The 22,458-nt window shown below is 39.4% G+C and overlaps 2 protein-coding genes across 3 annotated transcripts in view; one reads left to right on the top strand and one right to left on the bottom strand.

The window, feature by feature from the left end:
- The window catches only part of LOC306859778 (oxysterol-binding protein-related protein 2-like), a 101,569-nt gene that overhangs the window by 30,675 nt on the left and 48,436 nt on the right, over positions 1-22,458 (top strand). The window lies entirely within an intron of this gene.
- Positions 3,522-22,458, bottom strand: part of LOC306859777 (microtubule cross-linking factor 2-like) — a 46,828-nt gene continuing 27,891 nt past the window's right edge. The window contains exons 4-14 of one of the 2 annotated variants that reach the window (XM_079401027.1): positions 21,755-21,817; positions 19,693-21,006; positions 16,636-16,764; positions 15,127-15,252; positions 14,729-14,959; positions 13,238-13,384; positions 12,934-13,104; positions 8,791-9,051; positions 7,709-7,779; positions 6,173-7,625; positions 3,522-5,910 (exon numbers count right to left, since the gene is read on the bottom strand). In XM_079401027.1, coding sequence (XP_079257153.1) covers positions 5,758-5,910; positions 6,173-7,625; positions 7,709-7,779; positions 8,791-9,051; positions 12,934-13,104; positions 13,238-13,384; positions 14,729-14,959; positions 15,127-15,252; positions 16,636-16,764; positions 19,693-21,006; positions 21,755-21,817 — 4,119 coding nt within the window. In that variant the 3' untranslated portion in view covers positions 3,522-5,757. The remainder of the gene's footprint in view (positions 5,911-6,172; positions 7,626-7,708; positions 7,780-8,790; positions 9,052-12,933; positions 13,105-13,237; positions 13,385-14,728; positions 14,960-15,126; positions 15,253-16,635; positions 16,765-19,692; positions 21,007-21,754; positions 21,818-22,458) is intronic. The other variant, XM_079401028.1, reaches the window with a different exon arrangement.

The raw sequence follows: 22,458 nt of genomic DNA, 5'->3' as shown, positions 1-22,458 counted from the left end.
CAGATTTACATTTAAATGGTTGGTTAGCATTCACTAGACTAGAGAACATCGCAGTGTGCTTTCAAAGTTCCTCTGAAACCCTCCACCTCCCCAGCTCCACCTGTATAGATCTGCTATGGGTTATGTATGCTATTTGTGAAGCAGCAGTAGGTCTTAAATGCAGCACCATATCGGCGTATGTATTGGTAATTGCAAGCAGCAATACTCTACAACAACAGCAACAGTAGCAGCGTAGCAAATCTATTCTGCCAAAACCAAATAATTAACATTGTCATATCCATTACAATGCTAAAATCTTTCAAGAGTTGTCATGATCGAAATATATTTTTGGTTTGTTATGTAACCGGCAGGACAAATTAGACTATGATGCATTATCCTACTTAAAGGTGGGAGCATGTGTTACATCTATACCTGAACTATCTATGCTATGTGAGAGAGAAAATTCCAGTGCTTTTTTACCAGGGCTTTGGCAGGGATTTACAAGATAAGCAGTATCACTCTCTTCTTCCTCGACCTATATAAGTTCCAGTGGCCACCTCACCCAAGCTACTGATTTCCATCTAATCAGGATGAGCTTACAGGACATCTGACTCAGCATCAGAGGCAGTGAAGAGCTTGACTGTGCTATTGAAGGGGTTTGTGTGGGAAATAGAATTATCTTGAGTTTTGTGCGTTCTTGTTGCATTTAAAATGAGTCAGGGTTTAAGAACAGTGCAAAATGTCTAATGATTGCCTTAGCTACCAGATATCAGTGCACCGTCCACACATAACACATATACTTAGGAAAAATGTTTATATTAAAAATTGTATTTAATTTGTGATTATTCCAATAACAGAGTTGGACTGAGCAATATATCCCTTAAAATTGCCAGAAAGACCAAGTTATTTGAATTATTTAATAATTATAATTTTAAAATGAATTTGAATAGTCCCCACTTAGATATTCTGGTTAATAGATCATTAATTTTAAAGGAGCAAATGTCACATAATGTCCGTATAACAAGGCTGAATAGACCATTTCTGCATTTCCCAGAATATGTATTTTTATGTTTTGAGTGTGACATTCAATTTCAATAAAATGAAAATTTAAACAAAATTCATTGTTTTAATTCTACCTATTAAAGTAATAACGTAATGAATTCTGATAAATGGATAATATTTAATAAATAGCAATAGCATTTAAAAATAAAACTCAGAAAAAGACCACATTAATTCTAAAATGAAGAAATGAACACAAACACAGTCACTGAACTTACTACAGTAGATTGTTGTACTGAAGTTCGCCCTGCACATTTGTATGGGCAAGACAGCACGGGTTGCAAACTGTGTGTGAGTATGTTTATGCTCAGCGGAGAATGAAATGGAATATATTATTGCTGTGGATCACAGCTTGAAAGCAAAAACCCTCGTATGACATTCAGAGCCACAGCTTTTCCCTTACGGTTTATTTTCACCTTTTCTTCTCAGCCTCTTGCGCTGAATCACACCATGAATGTTAATGCCGGTGTCATCACATTGCGACAGGAAATCTCTCTTTTTTTTTGAATGATGCAACTGTTTGGTCACATCCTGTATCTCTGTGTCTCTCTGTGTGCTTAGATTCAAATGTAAACTAGTTTATTTTCAAAAAAAGGAAAAAAAATCTGGCAGGAAAATGACCCTGAAGAAAATCACAGATGTTCTTCCCAAGTGAACCCGACACCACACACACATGCAGTGGTACACAAGTGATCGAGAGTTTCCTTTCCGTGGTCCATTTATCAGCTAGTGTTGTGTGTGTGTTATGTAGGAAGAAGGAATCCAGCTGGACTGAGACTCACAGTCCACAGCTGGACATGAACCTTTATATCCTAGAGCTAGATTTAACACACCACTCCGTCACTCTTTCTACCCGCTTCATTTACTTTTCCACCTTCTTTAGTCCAAAGGGGAATAAAGAGATGAGTAATTTTCTCCACAACAGATGCATATACTTAAACACATTTATGCTTAAATTAAAGGAATGTGCTCAGTTTAAGACGCCATAAAATGGCTTGACGAGTGCAGATTGAAAAGTTAAAAATTAATCACAAAAATAATTGTGAATAATTTTAATGACAGCTGGTGTACTTAGTCTGTTGTACAAAACAAGAAATCAATGCTAATGACTTTTTTCATAACATTTTAGATAACATGAAAAGTTATATTAGGCTGATTAATTATCAGCTAATGTTTTTTTGATAATTGTGAAAAGCAGCAATAAACTACTGTAGATCGCAAGCAGATATAAAAAACAAGAAACAAGAAATTTTCAGCACTTTTATTTTTAAAATGGTTCTATTTACACAAAATCTTCTCATGTTTTTAATTCAGGAGAGGAAAGGTACAGAATTCAAGCTCAAGTTGGCAGAGACATTCAACATTTCCTACGAGGATAGAAAGAGTACAAATTGTGTATTTATTTACAGTATATTTGATTTCAAGTTAAAACATTTAGAAAGGTTTCTCAGTGTCCATCTGTCATCATCTTTTTTTCATTTGAAAGAGATTTCAAATGGAAACGGAAAAAAATATATACACGCATTCTCTTTATAATAATTTAGCAAACAATATTGACAACAATAAGCGACAAGGTGTTGTATATATTGCTAGGCATTAAAACAGGGTGTTGTGATGACACAGGAGTGATGGAGACTAATATTGTGAACAGGAAGGCCAATCAGAGAGCTGCTCCCATGAAAACAACATCTTTAAATCTAAAACCTCCAACCACATGACCTTTTAAACTTCTGTCACTGGTTTAAGAATTGCTATAAAACTGTGTAATTGGTATCATTTACATTCTGCTAAATTTAGGGAAATTTCCATTTTCAAACCATGAGTAGGGTTTGATGTAAGACTTCAGCATAGTGGGAGCGCTCGAACGGAAATCTCCTAGACTAAGGTCATTCCCCCTGTTTTTTCAGAGATCATGTGACTAAAGTCAGAAGCACGAATACCAAGACTAAACAGGTTAAGGGGCACTTGAAGGGCCGGTAAACGGTTTGTCTGATATGTATAAGTGGGCAAAGCTACATCATCAGACTCAACTCAGGAAACATTCAAACAAGTTTAAATGGCTTATAAAGAAATGTTGGACTGATTACATTAGTAGATTTCCCTCGTAGATGTCCTCAAACTGTATTTTGGCTTCTGTAATAAATTACAATATACACCACAGATTGAATTTGCACTTCATTTAACTTTTTGTCTTTTTCAAAAAACAGAGGGGTTCGGTAGCTAACAGCAGTCTTCTGAGAACATCTGTTGTATCATTGCCATCATTAGATGGTTCCTCATAAACCTACTCCTAACAGATATCTTGTTGCTTTAATTTTTTAAAAAGGCACTCTAGTGACCTTCAAAATGAAACATGGATGTGTTAAACGTAATGTAAGATACAGTTTTGAGATAAGAGGTAGCTGATGACAGATGACATATGACAGATAAAGAGGAGACATTGTCTGGGAAATAATAGGCTGGGTTTATAATATCGGACTGTCTTTCTTTTTTTCTTTTTTTCTTTTTTTGCCAGACATTGAGAAATGTGATATTCTGAAACTTTACTAATGCCCGATTTATAAAACAAATCCTTATGGCTCGAAAAGTGCATACAAATTTTTTTAATCTAATGTACTGTCATCAAATCTAAGAAAAGCACCAGCAAAAAGACTAAACTTCAGTTTCTGCAGCACCTCTCCAACTGGAGATTGGAGAAAACACATTACAAACATACTTGACTGATGTAGGAGCACATAAAGGAGGCACACACTCGTATTACGGCAACTGCATAGCTACATGAACGGTCAGATTATGGATTATGTTTTGGGATTATTTTATAAAATCTCACTATGGCCAATTAATTAGCATTCAGTGTTTCAATCTTAAACATATCTCTCTGTTTATATATATATAATATCTGCATAATTAGTATTTTGTGAGGCTTTCAAATGTGTTCTGGAAAATAGGATTATGGGGTTTAGTCAGGGTAGACGACATTCAATTTGGCATGAATGAGGCTGTAAGAGATTTATAAACTGCCACAAGTGCCGCAATAGGGCATATAGGGTGTCCCATTTGCCATTTTAGGTTTCAAACGGGTTCTTACGAGCTCCCCATTAGGCCAACAAGCACCACTTTTGTCTACTTTTGCTGAGCTTGCACTAATATTGACAATACAGTTACTACCAGTCTATGCAGCATTATTTGACCAATGATATGCCTTAAAGGTTGACCACAAGCATGATATTTAGAACAAGGTCTCAGTTCAATAGGTTTTCTACAGTCACAGCTAATTTCAACTCAAGTTGTGCAGAGTTTTTCCCAACACACAGTAGTACCACCTATTAAACTGAATGTACTTCTATCTCATGTTTTTCATTCCCATAAAATGAAAATTGGTGCCTACCCTGACTGAAGGTCCATTAGGTTTATTTCAACATAATGATGGAGGATGAAGAGGTAGACAGAGAAAATAAAGAGGAGGATTGCAGAAGATGCACCTAGCAGCATGTCTTCTGTAGAACTACAGGGTATGAATAAAAATGACAATTACTTTTAAATTCATGAGGACATCCTAGCCAGGGAATGGAGATTTACCTGTTAATGTTCAAACACTTCAAACACAGTACAAAGTACCAAAGTAAACAAAACAAATGCTATCCTCCTACTCTACAGCTACCAACGTGCTCTTCGTAGACATCTTCAGACAGCATAATAAGAATATTAAGTTTTGAAAAGGACAGATCCATAATGCAATATGATCAATTATATCATCCAGTCCTTTTTTAGAGAAATCCAGGGGTAGATTCAGAGTTTCATATTTTGGCTGGTTTGAAAATGGAAGATGGTCCCAAGTAGTTGCAGAGTCTATATAGTGGTTGAAACAAGCTAGTTTGATGATTGTCTATAGAGAATATAAACCTAATACCAAATTGAGACCACGCTGAATTTGGGTGATAACAACTTTCTTAACCATTGAAGTGAAAAGTTGTCCATTGTAGACTCAAAAAGTTGAGAATTTGTAGAATCCATCAAGGGCTGGTTACAGACCAATTTTACAGCTACTCCAAGCTATGCTGTTTGTGGTCAAAAGTAAGGGCCACTGGGCAGTTGTCAGAGAAAATCATAATCTTACTGAAGGTCATGTTGAGGTTCTTGGTTTGTGTAGTTCAGTTGCATGCTGTATGTTCCCTTTATATCTACATGACTTCATTAAGACCTGGTGTCAACTTGGTTTGGATTACTCAAGTTCTTCCATGGGGCTTGAAATGGCTGGCTAAGCTGTCCTGGTGGCTGGATGAAGAACAGAGGAATGGCAGAGTTTAAGGAGAGGTCTGACTGGATGACTGTGCAATGGTTGAATGGTGGACTTTAAAGGCAGGTCTGGCTGGTTAACGCTGGAATGATGGACTTACAATGTGAAATCTGGCTGGCTGACAGTGGAATGGTGGACCTAAAGGGGAGGCCTACTCTTTCCCCTTCCTTGGCATTAAAGTGTGCTGGTTAAACTGAGGTCTGGTTTGGAAACTTTCCAGATGCAGGAATTCTTCAAGGTCCCATTGTTGTAACCCTGAAGACTTTTATTGAAGGTATGAAGTATGTATGTGTTTGTTTAAGGGTGTGTCTGTGTGTACTGGTGTATGTGGCAATGGATTTGTGTGACAGTGTGTGTGGGGTGAGTGTTGACAGTTGTCTTCTTGTGTACTTTTTGGGTGTCAGAAGAGGCCACCCTCATTCTCATTCATTATTGGTATCGAATCGTTCTTCGGTTCCCATGGGTGACTCTTGCACTCGATGTTTGCACTGGCCATGGTTATGTCGCGTGGTGGAGCGGGAGTGGCGGGCAAAACAGGAAGTGGCAGTTTGTGAGCTGCAGTCACAAACTGAATCCTGCAAAGGAAAAAGATTAAAAAGATTTTAAGATATTTGCTTGATTCAGGGTTTATGCTTTGGAGGAAGAGGGGAGTTTGTATAAAACAAGGCTGGGCAATTTCGGTCCTGGAGGGCCACTGTCCTGCAGAGTTAGCTCCAACCCTAATCAAACACACCTGAAGTTGCCCAGCCCTGGTATAACACAATCAGAGGTTCATGGTTAAATGCAATCAACCAGATCAACAGTGGTGACACAAGAACTTGTATTAGACTGTCTCACCTCCAGGGTACTAGAGCTTGAGCTCATTGCATCCTTTCCGGTGGCTACAAACTCGTCTCTTTGTGTTTTCATAAACCTCTTATTGACGATCTTCGTGATGTTGTCCGTGCCAATAAAGACTCCAGGTAGGCATTCAGGCTTTGGTTCATCCATGGTGCCTGCTGGCGCAGTCCTGCCGCAAACATTGCGGAGAAACTCCTGGACCATGCCATACTTCTGAGCTCCCGCTTCTCCCAGACCAATACCTATGCTAGGACCGGAGGGTTTCCCAGCAGCTTGTCTTCCCGGGCATGGATCTGCTTTCCATAATGATTCAACACTTCCGGAGTGTTCCACCACACTGAAGAGACTGGTCAAACCATCATTGAGGCCACTAAGTACTGGGCTGTCTCGGGTGGTGGTGGAGCGTGCCCAGGCCGAACCGTTCTGAGATCCACTACGGTTATGAAGATTCCATACACTGCGATCTCTTGAAGATGTTGAGGAGATCTCCAGTTTGGAGGAGGAGGTGGAGACCCTGCGGGTAAGCTTAGGTGAGCCATATTTCGGTGAGCAACATGGTCTATCTATGCGACTGTGGACTTTCTCTAGAGATGAAGAGATCTGTCGGGAGCGTGCAGATGAAAGTGAGGTGGATGGACGAGGAGACCATGTTTTCTCTTGAAGGCTTCTATTTATTGGAATGGGGCCATCGGTTTGTAGCCCAATGCTGACAAACTGTGCTGTTTGCGTTCCTGTACTTGAAACACCAACTGTCTGGCTCCCGGTATCTTTGCTGCACTTCCTCTCCAGAGAACTGGAACGAATGGCCTGTCGCACACAGTTGGTCATCTCCTTCATGTCATCACTAAGGTTGCCTGAAATTTCCAGTCCGTGGAATGGTGCAGAACCTCCCGTCCGTCCTTCAAGCAGGTCTCTATGCTTCTGTGAAAGTGAGCTCAACCATTGCTCATAAGTGGATGAGGAAGTGTTCGACAAAGGTGCAGATGCAGCAGTTTGACCTGATGGATCTATCATGGCTGCGTCTCTAGATGATGGTCCTTGCTGAGGATCCTGCTGGGTCTTTTCTTTGACTGACCTCCTCTCCATTCTCCTCACAGTTGGAGGGCTGTAATAGATGCGAATACCCGTCTTATCTGGAGCGGTGTAACTTCTCTGGATGTACTCCTTGCTCAACTCCAGTCCAGGGAAGCTGCTGTTAGAGTTGGTGCTTGGGCAGTCCCATGTCTTAAACTGGTCACCCTTCTCCAGCATTGCAGAATCATTGTTCAGGTACTTCCAATTCTTCTTATTGAGATCACTTAAGTCGGTAAGAGCCAGAATGGAGGCAGGAGCAGAAGTTTGATGCTGTGGAACATTGCACTCTGGTACTCCGCTGACCTTGTGACCAGGAAGGAACAGACTGGTGTCCAGGAGACTCTTAAATTCAGAGAGGGCAGAAATTGATTTGGTCCTGTAACGAGAATGGGGATTATCATAAAACAGTCACATCTGATAAAACAAGGCACAGTTAAGACCTTAATCAAATCAGTTTACCTTTGCAGTCCTGAACCACTGGTGGCTGCGTCTGCTGAGATTTCCTTTTCAGATGTTTTATCATGAAGAGCCTGAAAATGAAATGATATATTTTAGTGAAGTTTTACAGAGCAGCATGCCATGGTCATCCCCCGCACAGAACTCCCATTCATTCATGTGGTATTACTGAGTCAGCCGATATTCTCTTTAGGAAATGAGATCATTCAAAACAGCTAGTTTCCTCTGCGGGGGTAATGATAGTGGTACGGTTCACCACGTCTATGTAAATGACCCAAATTCTCTCAATGAGGCATGGTATTAGACCTTTTTCATTCAGGACGTCATATGAAACAGAGAAATTAAAGCACTGAGCTGGACTGTCACAAAAAGTAGGACAAAAGAGAAAGAAGAGAAAAAAAAACTATATAGTCTCATCTCTTTTTCCAGCCTCATTACTTACAGTGTGGTTAGTACAGACGCACTGACCACATTGTCTCAGGCTACTTTCAAATTGGACTATGCACACGGTGCACAGCCACATGGATATGCAAAACCATCAGTTTCTAGATAAGTGATACAACATGCAGAGAGCCTGTTGGCAGGCACTCTGCGGAACTGTTTAGAGATACTGTCATATCCGTCCATTATGTGACGGGACCCCAGAGTCAATGAAGGAAGTGTGGGGATGAACTATGTGGAAAATATGTCATGACGGCACCCTCACAGACTCAAATAAAACAACAGATTAAAAAGACTCAGAAAAACATGAAAGCAGGGCAACAAGATTTGGTAATACACAACAAAGCTTCCAGGCCTTTTACTGCACTTGACACTTGACCATAAAAAATTCTGTTCACCCAAAAATAAAAACTGTCATTTCCTCACCCTCGTGTTGTTCCAAACCCATATGACTTTATTCTGTGGCAAACAAAAAGAGAAATTTTGAAAAAATCTAGGCCTACTGCTTTCAGAAATAAATGAGACCACGTTTTGGTGTTTTTGTGTCCCTTGAAACTTGAAAGTATTCCACAAAAAGAAATAAACAATAACAGAATTTAAATTTTTGAGTGAACAAATCCTTTAACCCCCATATGACATCTGACCTGTGTGCCTTTGCTCTGGGCTTCTCGTAAACGGTGTTCCCATTGACTTCTTTCCTGGTTGAAGTGCTCCAGAAGCTCTAGCCTCTCTCGGCTCCAGTTCTTCTCACTGATCTGCAGTTGTTTGGTGAGGTCCATCACAGCAGCGTAAGAGTCCGCCAACAGGTGTTGATGCTCCTCCCGCTCCTTTTTAAGCGCCCCCTTGAGGTCTGGAGAATCCTTTTCAGCCCCAGCCACAGATGCCTTCCCCATCTTACCCTCCAGCTGATGACAAATATAAAGTACAAAATCAGAGGGTGAGATAAAAAGAGAACACTTGATGTCTTCAAAAGTGGAAGAGTAACCATAGAAACAGCCCCATAATACACAGTAAGCATTTACAGTCATATACTGACAGCTGTAGCAACCTGACATGACATTTTAGTCTATACCATTAAATAGGTGTATATACTTTATTTAATAAAATATAAATATATAAAAGTGCAATTAAAGAAATAGCTCAAAATGGAAATGTACTCATCCTCAGGCCATCCAACATATAAATTAGTTTCTACATTGTACCAGATTATAAGAAATTTAGCATTACATCACTTGCTCACCAATGGATCTTCTGCAGTGATTGGGTGCCATCAGAAACATCTGATAAAAACATCACAATAATCCACAAGTAATCCACATGACTATAATCCATCAATTATGGTTTTGTGAAGTGAAAATCTGCATGTTTGTAAGAAACAAATCCACCGTTAAGGCATTTTACACACATCAAATCCACCAACATATTTGTTTAAAACGTTTTTTGCTTATAACCTGTTTTCACTGGAGAAAGCAATATTATGGATGCAGAACTCCTAGATAGAGGTATTTTAGCCAGAAACAACATGATTTTATCAGCTGTTTGAACTCTCATTCTGACGGCACCCATTCACTGCAGAGGATCCATTGGTGAGCAAGTGATATAATGCTACATTTCTCCAAATCTGTTCTAAAGAACAAACAAACTCATCTACAACTCCCACATGACCTGAGGGATTTTTGGGTGAACTATCCCTTTAACTATGCTTAAATTAATAAAAGCAAATTATGTTTATTATTAAGAATAAAATGAAATCGAAAACAATTCTGCCAAGTACTATATTTAGTAAACTCCATGTTGTTTGCGGTTAATAACTTGAATTGTACAGGCTCTATACATCGTATTGGCTGTTTTACAGCTGCTTCAAACATGGCTCATCCAATTAGATTATGATACTTGGTTATATTTTGTATTACGTTTCCTGCAATAGTAATTATGAAGCCTACTCTTTATTCCCTATCCTCATTTCAATTCCTGCTCTCTCAGTTGGAGCCACAAATCTACAGAACAGATTTTGTGAGCATATGCGAGTCAAGTTATTAAAACACACAGCCTGCTGGGAACTCATCAGACAATCAGTGACTAGTTTCTCATGGTGATAATGCCTAATGAGTTTTGCTTTGGATGCCAATGAGAGGTTAATGGGTTGATGTGGTTTATTAAAGAGGGTGAAAGTTATTTGTTCCAGATACCTCCTCATAAACAGTAATGATTATAGGAAAGAAGAAGGATACAGAAAGGCTTTTATTTCCATCAGACTGTTGACGTGGCTTTGTGGATTGTGATTTATTTTAATCACTTTTGACTCACATCATATATTAATAATAGGTGACAATGTGCAGCATAAACAGAGGACTTTATAGCATTATCCTAACAACATTACTGGTATCAATAACCTGTCTTGTTAATGCAGTGATAAATAATTTTCTGTGACAGGTTGTTATTAGTGCCACAGAGGTTACAGCTAATACTAGAGCGTCAAATCCCACCTCTCCCATTCCTTGTATTATCGCATGGCTTATTCTCTGAACCACATTCTTAGAAAAACAAAGGAAGTGCAGATAAAAACAAGGAGTGGCATGGAGGAAGGGAGCCCTGTAATATCGACCTATCAGAGCAGTAATGGTGAAAGCGGCAGTCTAATGTCATTAGGATCTCTGGAGAGCATAGGGCTATTGCTGTTGGTGCAATCTATGGTATGTGTGCTTATTTTTCCTGCTGTAACCTTTACAACAATAAAGGGAGGAGAGTGAGTATTTTAGCTAATCTAAACACAACTGATTGCAAGGCCTGGCTCTTTACATACTGATTAAAGCATCTACAAAGTAAACACACTTGACTTAAAGCTGCAGTGCAGGTTCTACTTCATTAGCAGCATTTTCTGTTTTCTGTTTATTAACAAATGTAGTCTAATGTAGTATACCGCTGTATAATGAGTACAATGGCATACTTGTTTTATAATCTTACTTATACTGCAGTCTTATATGCCATATTACCTGCTCTTTAGATTAGCCACTGAAAACCCATACTGGACGAGCACTATTTGAAAGTACCAAGTGCCCCAGTGTTTACACTCTATTGGGAAATCATACTGTGACTGGCTTACTTACAGTTGTTTCAACTGTAAAGATGGCACACCAACTAAAGTTTATTTAATACTCAATTGAAATAACCTGATTTATGTAATAACCTGACAGATGTATTCAAACACATTAAGTCTTGAAGACAATATGTTAAAATGTAATGCAGTGCATATATTTAATAAAATGCTCCTCTAGACATTTTTCAAGCTAACTATCGATTTTATGGCCATTGAATTGCTTCCCTTAAGTTTTTACAAACTGTTTTATTGATGTCTTTCTGTGCTTGAAACACTAAGCGATTACATGTGACATGATACATTTCCGTAAGTTGTACTGTTTTTTTTTTAGCTAAAATTCTGATGTTCATTTATGTTTATTTTGTGCTATAACTAGTAGTAAATAGCAAGAGATGATCAGTTCATGTGCCGCTTAAACAGGCAGATTCAACAATCTGTCACACCACATTAAAGAGCATCAATATGACATTTATTATTTGAAATTTGTTATTGTCAGCGTTTGTAAGCTGAGACTGTTTTATATCAAAAGTATTAGATATTATGCACTCTACAAATAATGTTCAGTGACGTTTTGTTCATACATCAACTGAAAACAGCATAGAATAAAAAATCTTGATCCAATAAAAATGGCAACCTAGCCCTAGCGTCCACACAGATGGCAGGTTTACCTGTTGTAGCTTGGCCATATTTCATGCATGAAATAGACACTTACAGTCAAAACATGCCATTTTCCATCATTGGCAAAATTCACTGCATCACTACTTTATTCCATATTTGTTTCTCATCTGTAGTCCTCCATGTTTATTACACTGATCCACAAACTGTGTCTACGTCCTCTTCCTCCCCCAGCTCATTAATTACGCCATTTAAGTAGACTGCAGTCATGAATGCATCTCAGAGCAAAGATATTAAACTCATCTTTCACAATCATGCCCAGAAACAAGCCGGTAAGCACACACACTCCCTCTCTGCCCCCAGTGAAATGCCACATTGCTGCTGACACACTGCAGATGGCTCACACAGCTCTCTCCCCAGAATACTGGTGCATGTCCTAACCAACACCAGATCAAATAACAAAATTACAGGCCACATCCAGCATCTTATCAGCCTGTGTGACAGCAAACTGATTGCAATAAATGTATCTGGCTTCAAAAGTTCTTCTCCAGAGGTTTCCAGAATTAATCTCCCAAGAGGAATCACTGTAATCTCTGTATGTTAAATCAATGACTATGGCCCTGAGTGCAGGAGTTAAATTACCCAGTGAGATCAATGTTAAAGTAATTACTTTACACCTACAGTGCAAAGTACCTATAAAATGATTCACGTCTATGGACTCTTTCAGATTTTATTGTGTTAAAAGCCACAATGTATTTAACTTTGGTCTCTCCCTTCATAACTAAATTTTCCTTTAAACTGCTTTCAAATCTTTAAGGGATAATTCCAGCAAAGATAAGTTTTCAACAACTGTCCACAGTCCTGCTGCGCACATAAATTGATCTACACAAATTTACTGTTGCTGATTTAAAGTCACTTTACGCTTTTATTAAAAAAGTTTCAAAATGCAAAGCAGGAAACAAACTGCATTTTCAGGCATTTACTATGTAAAATGAAGACGTCGAGTTCTTTAGAAAAAATTTTGGCACTTGAATTATGGAAAAGACCAGTTATAAATTCAGCTATTATCACTCACCTGAGTGATACTGCTCTTGAGTTCCATCCGTTCGACTTCCCATGATGCTTTAGCACGAGCAAACTGCTGCGTTAACTCCTGTGAACTCTGACGCTCCTCGCGCAGCTCAGCGCTCAGGTCCTGTAGCGCCACCTTCAGGTCCGACAGAGTACTGCCGAATCCACCAGGCTGCTGAGCACAACAGGAGATGGAAGCTGATTACATTTACACACCCATGAAGCCTTGACCATACTAAGATTCAAATGTAAAGCATGTTAGTATCGTGCAGAAGTTAGGTGTCATTCAAATCTCTGTTTTAACCCACCTGTGGGCAGCTTTTCTCTGCCAGGCTGTGCTCTTTGGGTGTAGCGTTGAGCGGCTGTTCCTCAGCAGCTGACATCTTGTTGTCTCCATAGTGGGAGGACAGCCCATCTTCCTCAAGCAGGATATGAAGATCTTTAACACTGTTAACCTGGAAAAACATATTGGACTTAAATAATATTTACAAAGTACACAGTTCAAAAATGTAGCTGTCTGTAACATTTTGTAATGTTTGTGAAAGAATTCTAATATGCTAACCGAGGCTGCATTTATTTGATTATAATACATTAAAAACAGTAATATTGTGAAATATTATTACAATTTAAAATAGCTGTTTCCTGTTTTAATTTATTTTAAAGGGGTAATGAACTGAGAAACCAAAATTTCTTTGATCTTTTGATATATAACTTTTAAAAACATTCTGTAAGTTTCAGAACTCAAAACTTTGTCATTAGTCTAAAAACAGCTTATACTGAAGCCAATCTGCCAAAACGACAGCTTTTGGAATGTTCTACTGTACGATGTGATAGTGTGGATAAGCACCGCCTCCGCAGAAGAAGATCAATGCCTCGACATCACTGCCTGTTTAGCCCCACCCACCGATTCGCACATGTAATGTTTACGAGAGAGGCGAACACGTTAGTCTAAGCAGAAACCAAACGATAAAGATGGCTCTGAATACAACAAGATGCTGAGCAGTGCCAAGCTGTGGAAAAAACAGTCTTTGCATTGTCTTCCTTCCTTCGTTTACAAACAAGGCACAATTCGATGTGGGATTTTCAAAATGATTGAAACTAAAAGACGATGCTGTGCCGACTATATTGGATCCGACAGTAATGTCGCAACACACAAGTGAACACAGTACATGGTCACTGTTGCTTTGGCTCTTCTTACAGAGGGCTTGATATGTATTGAATTATTTATGCTTTTTGACCTAAATCACAGCAGCGTCCATCTGTGAGGAATGTACACTGACAAACATACACAACATTAGCCAATCATAACTACGAGTCTACAATCTGCCACGCCTATTCAAACAGAGCGTTCTGATGAGGGGGGTCAAAACAGGACAGGAAATATCATTCTAATAGGCTGATTTAGTGCTCAGGAAAAAAATCTAATATTATCAATGTTGAAAACAGTTCTAATATTTAGCATTTCTGTGATTAATTTTTCTTTGATCAGTAGAAAGTTTAAAAGAACTGTGTTTAATTGAAAGTTGTAACAGAAATTTCTTGTAACATTATAAATGTCTTTACTGTCATTTTTGATAAATTTTATTCACTGACCACACACAATCCAGTTTAATTAGGCTCCAAATGTGAATGACTTGTGGCATGCAGATATGTAAGCATGTTTGCACCGTTTGCCAATTTGCATAATTCCCTGAGAGAATCAGGTGATAAAACAATGCAAACAGTATGTGCAAATAAACCTGCATTCAGCATGCACAATTCATTCCTAGTGAATTCACCAAATAAAAAATTCTCCATACCTCTAAGATATCCTTGCTTTCAGTGTCTAGTTTCTTGCCGAGTCTCCACTGTTTGAGGAGCCAGCGCAGCTTGAGGCTGATGAGGAGCAGGCTCTCTTTGAGCTGCTGTGACTCCTGCACCAGCAGGTTTCTCTCCTGACTCCACAGCTTCTGCTGCAGACACGTCTGCAGGCTCAGACTCTGCAGCTGGAAGTCACAGCGGAGGAGAGCCTTCTGATGCTCTTCCTGGAGCTAGAGAGAAAGAACAAGAGAGACATTAAAATTAGGGACTTGAGGATAAAGATGTCTGGATGCAGGTCTGGAACCAATCAGACTGTAGGGTTAGGGATATGCTTTATCAAGTATTCAGTGTTTCAGAAAGATCTAAATTAGCACAGCATGTATTAACGTGTTTGCACCTGAGAGAGTTTATGTGTGTCGTTGTGGCGCGCCTGTCTCTCCTGTGACAGTGCTTCCTGTGCTCCCTGAGCCTTCTCTCTCGCCTCAGACAACAGAGCGTGCAGCTCGCCAACCTGCTCTGTCAGCTAGAGAACAACATGAAAACAGAAAGAAGGAGAGAGAGTGCAAGTAATTGGTAAATGCTGCATTTGTAATACAAATAAACTGGAACAAATGGCAAAACTTGCTGCTTTGTAAATGTCAAATGTTTCAGTGCTACAATGGCAAAATAATAGCCACATCAAATTAGATTAGAAACTGACTGATCGTGACATCAAGTTTGCAGAGAACACAGTCTGTATTTATTTGTCTTTCTGTAGAATAGTCGATTGTTTGTTCAACCAGATATTTTCTCAGATTTTGTTTTGATTAGTAGTGGGATAAATTTAAAGCATCACTGCTAAAAATAATCAACATGCATACACTTGCAAATGGGCATCTTTGGCTGTTTGTAAGCCCTTTAAGTTAAAAATAAACTAACTTGTTTTTTGAGACCCCTGCGTTCAACTTAAAAATGTATATAAACATTTTTCACCCTGATCAGGGTGAGGTGAAAAAACCTAATATATATGACTTCTATATATGAGAATATAATAGATAATATTAGATGTTTTTTTTACATTGAACCCACTCTAAATTTCAAAACATGAGATCAGTGCTCGATCACGCGGTCGCTGGTGTCTCTCTTTTTTTGTGAAAATCGCATTTGCTGGTTAGTGGAAATGGTGGGTGATAAATTGTTTGGGTGGAAACTGTTGATGGCTGGAGGTTTCACTGGAATGCTGCAAGGGCGTTTGGCACAGCGTGTGGGACACCAAATCACATAATGCATTCTTTCATGATTTAAAGCTTGGCATAATGGACTATTTTTAATCATGATGTCAAAACTTTAAACTGTCTTCATTTTAATGTTTTTTATGACATCTTGTGCAAACTTAACAGATTTACTAAAGAAAATAAAGAAGTAGTAAATATAGTGTAATGTAAGAGCAAAGTGGGGTTAGGGCAAAACTAAACCACGTTGGCAGTGAGAACTATATTTGCTCATATCTCTTGCATGGGTGAACAGGCCTTGTTTTATTTATGAACCCATGGGTATTTTTATATTTTAACCACATAAATATTCTTCAGAGTCTATGAATGTCCCATTTAATAGACTTTGCAGTCATTACCTAAACCCTAATTTCCCAATTCCCTGTGAACCTCAGATTTGAGTCTTCATTGTAGCTTCTGAGCTTTTCAAATTTACCAGTTTTCATCTGAGAGAACTGAGAGCACCACTAATTCTATGGATTAAATGCATTCTGGGATTGCCTTATGCATGAAGGATGCACAACATTCTACCTCTGAGTTTGTCCAAAAGAGTTATCTTACAAACTGTCTAGGCGAGCAATGGGTTTTCAATTGTTCAATTGTAAGACACTGGCAGAAGTGAAATGTTTTTGTGTGTGCATGTTTTAGTGCCTTACCAGATCAGAGTTTGTTTCCTTTAAGTCAGATTCCTCGTCTTTGTTGCTGTCTTTGTGGCGGTTGCTCTCCTCCTCTGCCTTGCATGGGTGAACTTTGACCTCACAGTCTGGCTGGTCTCTATAGTCAGGCTGTTGCATGCATGCATGGGCAAGTTAATGAAGGAAAACAAAAAACAACAATAAAAGACGAGCATGATAGAAGACAAGCGAGATCAAATGATGAAGAAATCAAAAAAGGTAATGTGTAATATGGGTATATAAAACATTTGGAGGGATGTAAGGACATAATAGACATATTTAAACAAAATGACAAATGAAACATGGAAAAAAGCCATAATGATACCCATAAAACATCACCAGCGAATAAAAACTCACAAGACAATGAAAAGTATGTATAGGAAAAACAGTTTGGTCATTGTGGTATAAGACAAAATGGCAAAAAGAAACAAAACAACAAGAAGTGAAAGCATCATCTTTGGTTTGAGGAGGAGGAAACAGGAAATGGGGTAGCAGGAAACAAAGGAATCATAAAGACAGGGAGAAGAAGAAAAATAAAGGAAGAAATGTTGCAGCGACCACAGGTCATGGTGCCCATGCAGTGAGGAAAAAGAGAGAGAGAAGGAGGAAGGGAAGAGTCTGGATTGGATCTCAAGAGTTGGGCCTCTAATGGAGCCTAAATGAATGCCTGTTAGATTAAACCTCAAATGTGTCAGAAAATGACAAATCTTTCAGTGTTTGTCTAAAACAACAGTGTTGTATTGGACCCTGCTGACTTTCATTGGATGAACAAAAACAGTTGAAATGGTCTTCCAAATATAATCTTTTAGGTTCCACAGGCAAAAGAAACTCATACAGGTTTTGTATGACATGAGGGTGAGCAAATGATGACTGAATTTGCTGGTGACCTGTGACTTTAAAGGATTAGTTCACCTCCAGAATTTACTTTCTTTACTTTACTTACTTTCTTCAGTCAATCTTGCACTAGCTTTGCGATGTGCTTCAGCGATCTCACACATTACGTAATAACTTTGCAAAGGTCACACCTGGGTAGTTCTTCATCTGTGTACTCCAGTTCAAAAAGGTAGGCTAAGGTGATTAACTCCATCTCATGTTCTCCTCCAACTTCAAAATCGTCTGACATTGTTTTACCTTTGTTGGTAAAGGACGTTTGACTTTCTTTGCAAGTTTAAACACTGGGTCAATACTTCTGCCTACGTCACAGGTGACCTTTCCAAAATGACTACGTAATGGATGCAGAGCTAGTGCAAGACAAGTATTTATGGTTAAAACCTATATTATTTATTCATTTATTTTAGAAAAAGACTGATTGTTTTACTAGATTAAACTCTTATTCTTTGGCTGGGATCATGGAGAGCCCTTTGAAGCTATATTAAAACGGCAATTTGGACCTTCAACCCATTGGCTCCCATTGAAGTCCACTATATGGAGAAAAATCTTAATTTCTTTTCTACTAAAGAAAGAAGAACATGAACATCTTGGATGACATGGGGGTGAGTAAATATTCAGGAATTTGTTTATTATAGAAGTGAAACTAATCCTTTAAGAGACTGAGATCTTATCTTTCTTTGAAAATATCTATGAATCTCAAATAATGATTTTACACTTATTTGCTAACATGCATGGATTAGACAGCTTATTATGATTGCTTGAATAGTCAGGTCAAAAATGTATTGGAAACAGCCAAGTTTACATTTTATAATACATTATTATACCAGTAAACAAACAAACTTATACTATAGGGTCTCATTTGAATCTACACATAAAATATCAATTACCAAAAAAGTGGATTCCTCAATCAAAATGAAAACCTTTACAACCGGTTAGGGCTGGGCGATATGGCCTAAGAAAAAAATCCCAGATTTTTTTTTACAAAAAATCTGATTTATGATTTAAATCGATTTTTTTCTCCCTACTTAAAATCAATCTGCCGATGACAAAGAAATTGTTCAAAACAAGTTTTAACTTAATTTTGTTTTGATATTCCCTTCTGGGATTTGATCTGGATTTCCACCTTGGGGTTAAAGTGCAATTAGAAACAACAAGCCAAAAAGACAAGATGGCAGGCCCTGCAACATAACATAAAACATCAAATTATGTGACCCTTTTTGTTAAGTTTGATAGAGGGGGGGGGGGGGCTGATCACGAGCGTAAGATGCACATACGCACTGAAGTTGACAGTAATCAGTTTTTCCACATGGTGGCAACACCGTTCCGGGCCGTTGTTTCACAGTTGAAAACAAAACTAAAAAGACGGACATCAAAATAGCTTAGACTGCATCAACAGATGCTCACATTGACAAGCGCTTGTGAGCGAGAGGGTATGAGACAGCTCAGCTTTGGTTTAAAAGAGTTAAAAATATTTGTTATCAGTCATGAATTAACGGGGAAAAATAGAGCAGACACGGAACATGGTTGAAGCTTTCTAGAGCGTGTGCGCCGACCGCTTCAAATGGAGTATACTTTGAAAGGCTGCGCATTTGACTGTACGCATACGTTAGCGTACACGTACAAAAACAAAGTAACGTTAGGCCTTTAACATCATGATGTCTATCTATCAGCCATTGGCGATGGACGGTAGCATCGTCTATCGGCCAAACCCTATATGGCAAACACGCGAGGGGAGGGCTGAGCTCATTCAGAATTGCGGGGGCCCAGAAGGGAGCGTCGGTGGATGTTAAAGAGAAAACCGATTTTCATTCAAACAAATCGACGTAAACTACACATTCGAGTTAATCGATAAAATCGATTTATCGCCCAGCCCTACAACAGGTCAGTTCTTTACCACAATAACGATGATCTACTCCATTAGAGGCCTAAATGCTATCCACTATGAGGCCTTGTAATGCACTAGAAGCATGCATTGTTATAGTGGTCGGCAGAACGTTCTAAGGGAAAGGGCAGTGTAAATACAACTCAATGACCTAATCAAGCAAAGCAACAAAAATAAAACTTGCTGGTAAAAACAGACAAAACTCCAAGCAAAAAGGAAAGAATAAAGATGCAAGGGAATATTTGACTAAGAGATTGTGTGTATACCTTCTGTTGGGTTGTGTTCTGGTTGAACTGAGCATCTGCAGGGCATGAGAAATTTGCTGCAGGGTCTTCTGCCTCAGACAACAGGGGCATCAGGGACATCCCTTCCACATGCTCCCTCTCTGGGGGCTGCCCCAGGGCATCCACCCTCTCACTGAGGGCTTGTAGCTGAGCCTGGAGGGACTGCAGTCTGCCATGCAGAGCCTCCACAAGGGGCAACGTGGAGCTCTGGGTCTGGCTCTTCTCTAGCAGAACTGGTTCTGCAGACTCGTTTGTCGTAATCTTACTATAGATGGCATCTGGTGAGATACAGGAGGGGTCGGGTGACGTCAGAAGCTGAATGGCTGAGGTAACAAGTTGCGCCTGGTCGCGGATGGCGAGAAGGTCTTTTATGCTGAGGCACTGAGCGTTATGAGTGTGACTTGTTCCTGAAACATTCAGATTCTTCTCCTCCAGAATATCGTTCTGCTCATCACCAACCGGGCCTTCACGGTGCGCCTGGCTGGGGACGCACTCAGCCGAGTCCCCTGCTTCAGCATCGGTCTCCAGAGCTGGATGTGTGGAGCCCTGGTTGGAAGCCAAGTCGCAGCGTTGAAGGTTGGACAGGAGCACACGGTTTTCATACTGGAGCTTCTTTACTTTGCCATTCAGCTCTGCGATCTGAAGCCTGGCAGCACGTAGTTCTTTATGGCTAGCTTCGTTTAGACCAGATCCTCCATCTTCAGGAGCACCAGGGATGATCGTGGGTGAAGTGATGGTTGTGGATGACGACGGCTCTATTTCAGTGACAGCGGGAAGCTCAGACTTGTAGTGGTTCAGCTCATTCATCAACAGCTTATTCTGCTCTTCCATTTCTATCAGGGAGCGCCGCAGCAGATCTGCCTCTTCTTCTACAAATTGTAGGTGGCGCTGTAGCTCCATCACATTCTCAGATGTGGAAAGCAGCAGCTGACTTCCAACTTCACCAGTGATGCCGGCTCCGCCCGGGGAATCTTGGATCTTCATGTCATCCATTTCGGCGCGAAGGCCACGGTTCTCCACCTCCAACTCTACGATCCGTCGGCTTAGAAGGTTTGCCTCCTCTTCCACCAGTTTCAGGTGGACTTTGACCTCGGCCTCTCGGGTGTGAGGAGAATCAGCGACCTCTTCAACAGTAAGTGAGGCATCAACATCTCCATACAGAGAGCAATACTTTGCCAGTTCCTCCCTCATGGCCTCGTTGTCTTTGACCATCTTGGTGAGTTTCTTGCACATGAGAGCTGATTCCTCCTTGGCAAAGTGAAGTTGGCACTTAAGGTCTGAACTGTCCTCTGGAGGCTGGAACATTTGCAGAGAACAAACAATTATTAGTCACTAACGACATTAAACAATACACTATCCCGTTATACCCCTTTTCCACCACCACAGTACTGGTGCTGGAGCAAGTGGCCAAAGTGGCCTTGCTTCACATAGTTCTTGATGGAAAATCTGGCCCTGCACAAGCTTGCTAAAACTGCTGATCTTGAACCAGGTTTCAAAGTTTTCAAAACAACACTCTTGTTCGAATGATTCGCCAAAAAATTGCCCAATGCGACACGTTTGTCATGCTTCACAACTACTCCAGACCATTTTATCCATTGTATTCATTCAATATCTAAACTTAAGATGTTTAAATGTTCTCAAAACTCAAAAAAATTTTCAAACAAAGACTGATGCCTCATGTTTTTGTAGGTTATGCATTAACATAGTTATGTTGTGGGTCAGTTCTTAAAGAGATAGTTCACCCAAAAATGAAAATTCAATCATTAATTACTCACCCTAATGTCATAAAAAAATCTTAATTTGTGTTCTGAAGATGAAAGAAGGTCTTACAGGTTTGAAACGACATAAGGGCGAGTACTTAATCACTTTTCATTTTTGGGTGAACTATTCCTTTAAGTTCTGGTAGGAGAGATTATGAAGGAGGTACAGGATCCCCTAGTCTGATATCATTGCTCTACTTTACCAGTCCTCTTTCAAATCGTAATAATATCACAATAGAAGCTAAATAATGCATCGGATGTATTGTAGTATTTGAGTGTATTACCTGAGGCGATGCTTTTTTATCAGGTTTGTTGTTTGGTCTGGTACCTCTCTTCTTCAAAGAGTTCTAGAGGGAAAAGATGATAAATTAATTTACAATGTGTAAAAACATGAATGAGTATTTCTGGTTATCCTCCCCTCCCCAGCCACTGCACATCCACTCTGATATCATGCCATCACATCTATCTCTCTCTTTGTGATATTTTCACTCATAAATCATAATTTGGCAGCAAACCAGCATGGAATTAAACTGATACACATCATGGCATGAGGTATTTCATTGTTTCCACGAAATAAAAAACTTCTCCGCTGCAGGAAATGGAGATAGGAGGAGGACAGAGAGCTATCAGATACATTATAAAATGAATAGTTGAGAGTCCTAGATGCTGATAAGTTAGTACAAGGTTTCAGCTGTGAGAAAGTACACAATATTCACAATATAGCAAAGCCTCTCGTAACTTATTGCAAAAATTAAACATGATCACGTCTAGTGTGATTTTTCCCTAAATCATGTAATTGCACCTATGTTTGTCTTCATTAAATTAAAAAAAACAAAAAACAGGAATGGGTGAATACAGACAGACTGCTGGGTAAAATCCAATTTTCACTTTCTGTCATATGTGGGCTGACAGAATGGCACAGGTTAATGGCAATGCTGCTTTTAATGGCACTAAACTTCATTAAAATCAATAGATTTGTGCTGAAAGA

The sequence above is a fragment of the Barbus barbus genome (assembly GCF_936440315.1).
Source record: "Barbus barbus genome assembly, chromosome: 40".
NCBI classification, from domain to species: Eukaryota; Metazoa; Chordata; class Actinopteri; order Cypriniformes; family Cyprinidae; genus Barbus; species Barbus barbus.
The sequence above is the reverse complement of the archived record's forward strand: the minus strand, read 5'-3'. Positions and strand labels throughout refer to the sequence as shown.